At 40.0% G+C, this 9,557-nt stretch overlaps 2 protein-coding genes across 5 annotated transcripts; both read left to right on the forward strand.

The window, feature by feature from the left end:
• Positions 1-1,328: 1,328 nt before the first annotated feature.
• On the forward strand, positions 1,329-5,514 carry LOC114734202 (E3 ubiquitin-protein ligase RHF2A-like). 4 transcript variants are annotated; one of them, XM_028921756.1, is made up of 10 exons: positions 1,329-1,442; positions 1,561-1,658; positions 2,362-2,499; positions 2,603-2,649; positions 3,472-3,534; positions 3,622-3,733; positions 3,836-4,188; positions 4,287-4,391; positions 4,530-4,882; positions 5,170-5,514. In XM_028921756.1, the coding sequence occupies exons 2-9, from the start codon at positions 1,653-1,655 to the stop codon at positions 4,828-4,830; spliced, it is 1,125 nt and encodes a 374-aa protein (XP_028777589.1). In that variant the 5' UTR covers positions 1,329-1,442; positions 1,561-1,652; the 3' UTR covers positions 4,831-4,882; positions 5,170-5,514. The 4 variants fall into 4 exon arrangements, with proteins under 4 accessions (XP_028777589.1, XP_028777588.1, XP_028777586.1 ...); XM_028921755.1 differs by having other exon boundaries at positions 1,330-1,442; positions 4,284-4,391; positions 5,106-5,514; XM_028921753.1 differs by having other exon boundaries at positions 1,331-1,442; positions 4,284-4,391.
• A 1,240-nt stretch (positions 5,515-6,754) lies between these two features.
• On the forward strand, positions 6,755-9,557 carry LOC114734247 (fasciclin-like arabinogalactan protein 15). Its single transcript, XM_028921829.1, has 2 exons — positions 6,755-8,257; positions 9,491-9,557. Exons 1-2 carry the CDS (start codon positions 6,940-6,942, stop codon positions 9,544-9,546), a joined length of 1,374 nt encoding a protein of 457 aa, XP_028777662.1. The 5' UTR covers positions 6,755-6,939; the 3' UTR covers positions 9,547-9,557.

Consider the following 9,557-nt stretch of genomic DNA (forward strand, 5'->3'; position numbering starts at 1 on the left):
CAGAAGAAAAGATTCTGTATCATACAAATGTTCCTAGCTTAAAGAGGGGGCTCATCTTTTGAATGGAAATCCCTGCACCAAAGCAACGCTGATGCATATCTTATTGCACACCATGCTGGAGCTTTTAATTCTAGATAGAATCTTTTCTTAATTATTTTGATTAATTCACCTTTAAATTTGTTTAATCATTTCAATACCCATAGACGTGTTTTTCAATTGCTTATCAGTGAACTATTAACACCTGTATTATAATTTGAACTCATGATTTTATAGGTTGTGGGAGATAATATTAATATTTATTAACCCTACAAAAACACCTAAAATATGTTACCTGAACCTTTTTTTCCCCCTGAAAAAAAAATCAGAGTAGCATACCCTCCTTTTTGCCCCCTTCCACTTAATTAATCCATTCTGTTTGCTGCTAGGTTAAACGGTGAGAACCCGTTTAAAATCAAACTAGTGATTATATAGTCCATTTATTCTGTTTGGTTGAATTTTTTGAAATATAAACAAATCGTGATTTCAGTTAGAATTTATAAAATAAAGAATAAAAAATTCAGGGACTTAATTAAAATAAGGTGAACTTATAAGGATTTGATAAAAAAGATAAATAAATACAAGGACCTAATTAAAAATAGGTAAAAGTATAATGACCTAATAAAAAGAAAAAAAACTATAAGGACCTAATTTAAAATTGGTTAAAACTATAAGGACTTACAAATTAATTATTCCTAATAATAATAAAATTTAAATTATATTTATATAATGATAAATATTATAAATATTATATTAAATTATATTCTTCTTATTTACTCTTATCGTTTTTTGGTAATTATATATCTATAAATAATTTTAATAAATAAAATAAAATAAATCCAAACAAAAATTATGATTAATCAGCGTCACTGTTAACTAGTGTTGTTTATAAAAATAATGATTATCTAAAATCATAGTTATTCACCATTAATTAAAATTATTCCATTAGGTAATTGCTTTTTTTTTTTTCAATCTTCTGGGAGTCAATGCTTTATTAGTTGCTTAACCCGGGGCTAAATTCGAAAATTAAAATGTTTTAAAGCTGAAAGGTTTGATTTTAAGATTCATGCACAAAAATTTTATGGGCCAAACAAACACCAGTAATTTGGCCGAAAAAACAAACATCAGTAAAAAAAAAAAAATTATCCAATAATTTAATGCAAATTGCAAAATAATTTCTAAGGACGGTAAAAAAACGAAAAGAATAGATTCGGGAGGAAGGCATCAGGGGATATGAGGCGAGGAAAGCTAAACAGGCGAGAGCTCCTGATGTCCCCCATTATTTTTTTGGACTGAACCGGATGTCCCCCATTTGATGCTGTGCCCGTGGGGGCGAGGGGTTTGTTTCATTTTCCAACGCTCACCGGGAAAATATAGAAAATAAACCCATAATTGAGGATTTTGAGGTTAACTACAAGACCCATTCTTTTTTTTCTTCTATATTATCGTCCTCTTTTTCCATTTCTGTCATAATTCCTCCCATTCAATTGTTGGGTTTTCGTTTTATTTGCTTTGGATCTCTAGCATCCTCTGGGTTGCCAATTCAAGGCTCGATCTCCTCCTGATGTGTGCTCCCTTCGTTTCTTGATCTCTTTTCTGGAGCTTGCCAATTATCAATGGAGGTAAACCCATTAACTGTTTTTGTTTGCATTCAAATTCCTTATAGACTTCAAGGCTTCTTGTCTGTTTTGTGTGTCTGGTTTCAACCCCAAAGGGTCGGTGTTTCTAGCAGGAGTTGATTCCAATGCATTCTTTGTCTCCAAAAGTCATTTTTTCCCTTGGGGCGTGATTCATGTGATGATATTCCTCATAACACCTAACTTTTGCTAGTTAACTTTAGAGGATGGCAGATTGTTTGAGGCGTCGTTTTGATATGAGGAACGTGGTTTATACTAGTATTTTCTGGGCGGCTAGCAATAGGTTGTATGGCGAACTACATTTGCGAAAAGATACAAATTTTAACGCTACTGGTTCAACATGTGGAAACCTGCGATGAAGAATCGTCAATCTTATCGGGGTGCATTGTAATGGTGGATGCTACATCCGTCCATGGGGTTTATAACGGTGTTACTGGGTTTTTTTTTTTTGACGTAAGTTGCACCAAAGATTTTGGCAAAAGATAATATTATTTTTGTTGGCGACTGGGATTCAGCGATTCTGAAGAAATAATATGGACTGGGATTATAAGCTGGTCGCGAGCCTTCTGTCCAATGTGGACAATGACTCAGAATACATTTCCTTTTGTTTATGTTGACAATATGATTTATTTAAGGGCAACAAAAGATTACATTTTCTGGTTATGAAATTTGGGCTGATGTATTGAAGGTTCCGGACATGGAAGACAAGAACAACGAAAGTCGTATGACGTCAGCTGCAGCCTTTGTGGAAGGGGGCGTTCAAGAAGCATGTGATGATTCTTGCAGCATATGCCTTGAGGATTTTAGTGAAAGCAATCCTTCAGCGGTAATTTTTAGTTGTGTACTGTTGTTGTACTAATTCAATTACATGGCAAGTGTGATTTTATTTCAAAATCATTTGTTTACTCCTATTCTCTCTGGCTTTTCAGGTTACTACTTGCAAGCATGATTTTCACCTGCAGTGCATTCTTGAATGGTATATCTTAATATATATATGTATATATATCGGATTTTGTGTATTAAGTTGCTTAATGATCCCTATTTTATGTGCTGGGTATCAATGAGAATGGTGTGAGATAACACGTTATTTATGACTTGTGAATAGCACTGCTGCGTCGATTTTATATTTGATATCAATATGTTGATTAGAAATGGAGGGTTAGAAATGTTGGTATAATGGTTTGCGTCTTTGCGATCAAAACTGAGCCATATTTGACTTCCTTGAACATTCATTCAATAATTTTGTCAACTACTCCATTTAGTTCCTAATTGTGGTTTTCCTTGGTGAAATGTCTCATTCTCATCTTACCAAGCAAACCAGAAGATATTTACTGTGACGTCCTAGATTTATCACCACCAGACTATTAGCATGCCAATTCCCATTTATAAGTAACTGGTCGCTAATAGTGTAAGATACATGTGAACCGTGGTGAGTTCATTGAACAGTATCACTGGCTTGTTAATCTTGTTTGCATGGTGATTATGAATTTGTTGCTACTTTTTTGAAATACTTAGACATGTCATGTATCTATAAAGTAAATACTGCCTACATATAGTTGTGACCTATAAAAAGAAAAGAAACTACAGAAATAAGCGCAACTTCCAAATAGGTTGACTTTTGATGATTAAATTTTTGTTTCTCTTAGTAGCTTGCTGTTTAATTCCTTTGTAAATTGCATGAACATGAATTTATCAAGTTTTCGATCCTAAAAACTGGCTATTTTGAGCTGCTGGCGGTTGTGAATTATTTAGATGCTTATGTTTCTGAAAATGGAAGAGGATGCCCTATTATTTGTAGGTGTCAGAGGAGCTCCCAGTGCCCTATGTGTTGGCAGTCTATTAGTTTCAAGGATTCTACAAGGTTTGATCATGTCTTTTCTTTAGAGCTTTGCAGTGTGTGTGTGTGTGTAGTTGGACGGTTTTTAAACTTGGAAGTATATTGTTGCAGTCAAGAATTGTTTGGGGCTGTGGTTCAGGAAAGGAATTTGAGAGCTACTTCCTCAAGAAATGCAACTATTTTCCATCACCTCGCTGGTCTTGGTGATTTTGACTTGCAGCATGTCAGTTATTTTTAAGTATCCAAATGAATTTGATTGTCTCTTATCTTTTGCGCATCACAATTCTATCATTATCTATTTCATGCGATATTTCTCTTTCTGTAGTTATCCATGGGAGTAAGTGAAGCAGATATTGAAGAGAGGATAATTCAACATTTAGCTGCTGCTACAGTCATGGGAAGAGGCTTCAACCTTGGTTGGAGAGAAGGAAATAGGACTAGATCATTCCCTCACGGTCGTCCTCCCTTCATAGTGTTCTCAACTCCTCCACCCGGTGCTGTGTCTGCTGCTGCAGGGGGAACTGAACCAACTGCAATTCCTATAGGAAATCCGTCTACCCCACTTACATCTGGAGTTGAACCATCACAGCAGATCCCAGCCCTTCAAACAGAGAGTTCTTTACCTCCTGGATATACTGACATGGCGACAAATCGTCAAAGAATTCTTTTTAATGATAGGTAGCTACAATCACATATTTCCTAATGGTCACTGCTAGTTGTGCTCGTTAGTGAAGTTACACACTTTCATACACCCTGCGGTTGTTTGCTTGTAGAAGTTCTGCTGTCCGTTCTGTACCACCTGACCAGGGCAGAGCAGGGCCATCAGAACTTCAGTCATTTTCCGAGTCTCTGCGATCCAGACTTGGTTCAGTGTCTATGAGGTACAATTTCTCTGGAAGCCACTCTGGCTGTTGCGCGTGATATAATAGTTTACTACACATATGAAAGCCCGCATTGCGGATGATCTACTTTTGTTTTTGACCAAATCAACATAACTGATATTAACTTGTTATGAAAAGATACAAAGAGACTATTTCAAAGGGCGCAAGGGGATGGAAGGAAAGGCTGTTCTCTCGTAGCACTTCCATGTCTGATATTGGTGCAGAAGTCAGGAGAGAGTTGAATGCTGGAATTGCTAGTGTATCCCGCTTGATGGAGCGCCTTGAAACAAGAGAAAAGAACGATAGACAAGGGGATAGTTCTTTGTCGAATCATGTGGCTGCAGAGACAAGCAACTCAAACAATGCCGAAGCTAGTGAGGTTAACACTCTGTGTGACAAAGCTCCAGCAGCTTGTTCTGCTGGCCCACGCTCAGACTGAGATCTGTTATGTTTCTGCTATTGCATCTTCCCTCAGCGTCTCATATTTGAAGGTAAGATTTAGTCCTGGTCCCCTTCCAGTTTCAGCTAGGACAGGTATTGTCGTCCATGAATCAAGGAGTACCCTAGCTTTTGATGATAATGTTTGTATATTCAATGTTTCTGGCCTTGTCGTTCAGTGGGGGATATGTTTGCACTTTGGTAAGAGTACTATTGATGGGGGTAATAAAAGGGGTCTCTAATGTTTGCTTTTCTTTTCCATCTCTTTTGATTCAGTTGCTATGAAGCATCAAGCATGGTTTAAACATGATTATATGAAGCCCTTGCGGTGTTGTTGCAGGCTAATTGATACTCCAGAAATGACATGCTGAGGAGCAGATGATTTGGGAATAGTCATTGCTATTATATGCTCGTATGCTCCAATTTACAATAAAATTTAACATCTGAGACACTTATGCTTCAAGTTATGTATGATTGATTTTCTTTTCTTTTTCTTTTTAAAATGTAAATATGATATAGATAACGGTGACGGCCGGCAATGTTGATGATTACTGCGTATTTAAGCAATTGGCGTCTACTCCGAACATATTATATCTTAAGGAGGCTGTCCCAATCTTTGCGACTGCCCACAGTCTGTACTCGTATTTGTTATCTTAATGCTGTGATGTCTCATTTATGCTATTTACGACACTTAAGAACAGCCTGCGCTGGCATGTACCGTAACCGAGGTTCATTTAATCTTTTCTTCCTCCCAATATCACCGAATTTGAATCGAGACTACGAATATTGTATGAACAGTGAGCTCTAAGCTCTTGACCTGAAGTTGTGATTGGTTCAAGCATGAAATTAATGCCGCCACGACGTCCGTGAAAGAGCACAAGCGGTTTAGATTGCTTTTGCAATCGCTGCATTAACGTTAATTAATAGAGTTCCTAGTTTCGGAACAAAGGCGAATGTAAAAGCAAGGAAACGAGCAAGGGGTGAAAAGGAAGTGAAGCATATCCTTCAAGGGGCCTTTTTTCATCCTCCAAATTCTGACCTTTTCCGAGGGTTACTATTTGTGAAAGCAACAGAGGTGAGAAATCGGAAACGAAGTAGGTCGGATATAAAATGATGCGAATTGACATGAGGTGTTGCTTTGTGAACTTTGGGAAATACGAAAATGTGAGATAGAAAGGAGGAATAAATAAAGCAAATAAGATCGAAGGAGGAGACTAATTAAGAAAAGGGGAAAGGGCAGGTGTGGGGGGAGAAGAGAAGGGATGGGGACAAAGGAACCACCGACGGATGAGACGTCGCCGTTTTGATGCCTCGGATGATTTCATGTCATGGAGGCCGGTGGGGGCGGGGGCTCATTAAAGAAAGGAGGATGAAGGAAGCTCTAATCATAGGGTAGGTGAGCGTCACGCGTGAGAAGGGCGATTGAAGGAGGACGTAAGCGAGGGCGAGACTGGACATTGATTTGTAGCTTAGCGTAGAAATGAGGCCATTTTTATTCATTCCCCCCAACACCGACACCTCGCCTTACATTATACCCCTTATTCTATTCTATTCAGCATTCTCCCACGTTTCATCTCATTTCTTTTCTCCTCCTGCCAATTAATTTATCATCATACGTCAAAAAATGTCCAGCATAGAGAGATTGTTATTCCCTCATTATATCATTTAAAAACCCTCATAAACAGAGCTCACTGATATTTTAAGAAAAAAAGTTAGGTTGGTGTGAAGTACTCTCACATTCAAAATTTTCTCACATTATTATTATTCACAAGAATAATGTTGCGGGGAGAGCAAATTATTTTTGGGCTATTAGAAAGAGAGAGGATATTAATCAATGAGACAGGCTGTCCGAACTCTCTCACTCCGAGCCTTCCATTTTCATTGCTTTTTAAGTCTCAGCAATAACTGCCTCCCAAGTCTTCTCTTCTTTCTTTTTCTTTTCGCCCCGCGTGTCCCTTCCCTCCCTCTTCTCCTTCTCCTCGCCATCCTCCCTCCTCCATTAAGCAATCTCCCTCCCCTCTCACCAAACAAAGTACCCCACTTCACTTTCCCTTCACTCCCTTCAATTATTCATCAATTCAGGCCCTCCTTCCTCCCTAACTCCAACACCATGGCCGCCCTCCCTTCTTTCTGCCGTGGTGTCCCCCCCTCCCGATCCTTCTTCTTCCTCTCTCTTCTTTTCCTTTCCCTTCTGCCATTCCACTCTGCCCAGAAATTCCCTTCTTCTTCCGGCTCCGGTCAGATTAACTCCAACTCTATTCTCGTCGCTCTTCTCGATTCCCATTATACTGAGCTGGCTGAGCTTGTGGAGAAAGCGCTTCTCCTGCAGAAACTAGAGGATACCGTGGGTGCCAACAATATCACCATCTTCGCCCCGCGAAATGAAGCTCTGGAGCGTCAGCTCGACCCCGAGTTCAAGCGATTCCTGCTTGAGCCCGGCAATCTCAGGTCCCTACAGACCCTTCTCATGTATCACATTGTGCCCAAACGAATCGGTTCCAATGACTGGCCCGCTGAGAGTTCTGGAGCTGTTCCGCATCAGACTTTATGCAATGACCACGTGCATTTGGCGAGCAAGGGTCCTGCAAGTAAGGTTGTTGGTTTGGCCGAGATTGTTCGCCCCGACGACGTCGTTCGTCCTGATGGTGTGATTCACGGCATTGAGCGGCTTTTGGTTCCGCGATCAGTTCAGGAGGATTTCAATCGCCGCCGGAATTTGCGGGACATATCGGCAGTTCTCCCTGAGGGCGCGCCGGAGGTGGATCCCCGCACCCACCGGTTGAAGAAACCCGCTCCCGTACCCGCCGGGGCTCCTCCTGTGTTGCCCATTTACGACGCCATGGCCCCGGGTCCTTCACTCGCTCCGGCACCGGCACCTGGACCCGATGGTCCTCATGGTCACTTCAATGGTATGCGTCAGGTGAAAGACTTCATTCATACTCTGTTGCATTACGGTGGCTACAATGAAATGGCAGATATTCTGGTTAACTTGACATCTTTGGCCACCGAAATGGGAAGGTTAGTCTCAGAGGGTTATGTCCTGACGGTGTTGGCTCCCAATGACGAGGCCATGGCGAAGCTCACCACAGACCAATTGAGTGAACCGGGTGCGCCGGAGCAAATAATCTACTACCATATCATACCGGAGTATCAGACGGAGGAAAGTATGTACAATGCTGTGAGGAGGTTTGGGAAAGTTCGGTACGACACTCTGCGGTTGCCACACAAGGTCGTGGCTCAGGAGGCTGATGGGTCTGTGAAGTTTGGGCAAGGTGAAGGGTCTGCATATCTGTTCGATCCTGATATATATACAGATGGGAGAATTTCAGTACAGGGTATTGATGGAGTTCTTTTCCCGGCCGAAGAGGAGCCAAAGACTGAGCGAAAAACAGTACCGGTCGTCAAAGTTGCCACTAAACCAAGGAGAGGTATGACATGATACATCTCTCTTAGATTCATGTCCGGCTGTTAAGTCTTTAATTCTTCATTGCTTTTGGCTTTTGGGGGTCACGGGGAAACCAATTTGGAAACTTCAGTGATAATTTAGGGTTTTGGTCCTCTCAGTTATCGTTCTTTGCTGAGGCATTTAGGAAAGTTACTGAGGTAGAGAGCAATAGAATGTTTTTAGTACCATGCCGCATATTGACATTGGCAAAACAGAAAGTTCAAGAGATGGCGGTTTTTTATGTGAATGGAAAAAAATTGGAAATCTAGCAACTTCTGGGTTAGTCTGATCGATCGAAACTAGATGGGAAAAGTTATTTGGTTCATAGAATTTGGCAACTTATACGTTGACCATCCGCGTGGCAAGGAAGATGGGATCCTGGTACCATTTTTTATTGCTGCTGGTGTAGTTTACTTTCAATTTTGAATTTGATAAGCTTTTAGTATATACAGTAGTTTTTGAAAAGGCTGGAAACAGCCTAGCTTTGCGATCCAGTGCCGATGCTGGAATACAAGCTGTGATGGTGGGCTGCTTGACTTTACTTTTTTCCGAGTGAAATTTGTGCCGCATAGTTATTTGGTGAATTTATTCCATTTCTATTGAATTCTCAATTGTACGTCAGTAGTTTTTAAATTTTAGGGCGCTTGCTCTTCATAATATAAATGGAAAAGTTCTGCTTAGTTAAAACTTAAAATAGTTGTTACGAGAGCATGATGGCTTAATCAGGGGTTTAAGGCCCCAGACGGTGAGTGTGGGGAGCTGGGAAAAATCCTCAGATTGAGAAGAGAGTGTTATGTCATGAATCCCTGAAAAATCATTAAAATTCCTGGATGATTCTGTTCCCTTGTCTCAACTTGTCCGTATGTAAAAAATAATTCAGCCTGCCAAGCTGTGAGCCATATTCTATTCTGCGCCCACCTCAATTTAGCTGCCGACACAGTCTGTCAAGACAATCATACATCCCCTTGTTTTTGTTTCATATCTTTTATGTATTTTATTTATGGTCAACTGGCACATTTCTTATTTTATTCAACTTCCAAGTGAGTACCAAATTTTGTTTCTATACGATTAGTTACTTGATACAATACTCTGGAGGGATATAAAAATCAACTTACTTCTATCTTGCTTATTTTCTTTCTTATTCAATACGTTTGAAGCTGCGCAATACCTTGTTATCAGTTGACTTACAATGTTATTCACCTAATATCATGTGCAGGGAAGTTGCTGGAAGTAGCTTGTAGCGTGTTTGGAGCTTTTGGACGAGTCTGCTAATCGAATCGTTT

This window comes from Neltuma alba, unplaced genomic scaffold (assembly GCF_004799145.2).
Source record: "Neltuma alba isolate B1F8T4 unplaced genomic scaffold, ASM479914v2 tig00013081_pilon, whole genome shotgun sequence".
Classification (NCBI taxonomy): domain Eukaryota; kingdom Viridiplantae; phylum Streptophyta; class Magnoliopsida; order Fabales; family Fabaceae; genus Neltuma; species Neltuma alba.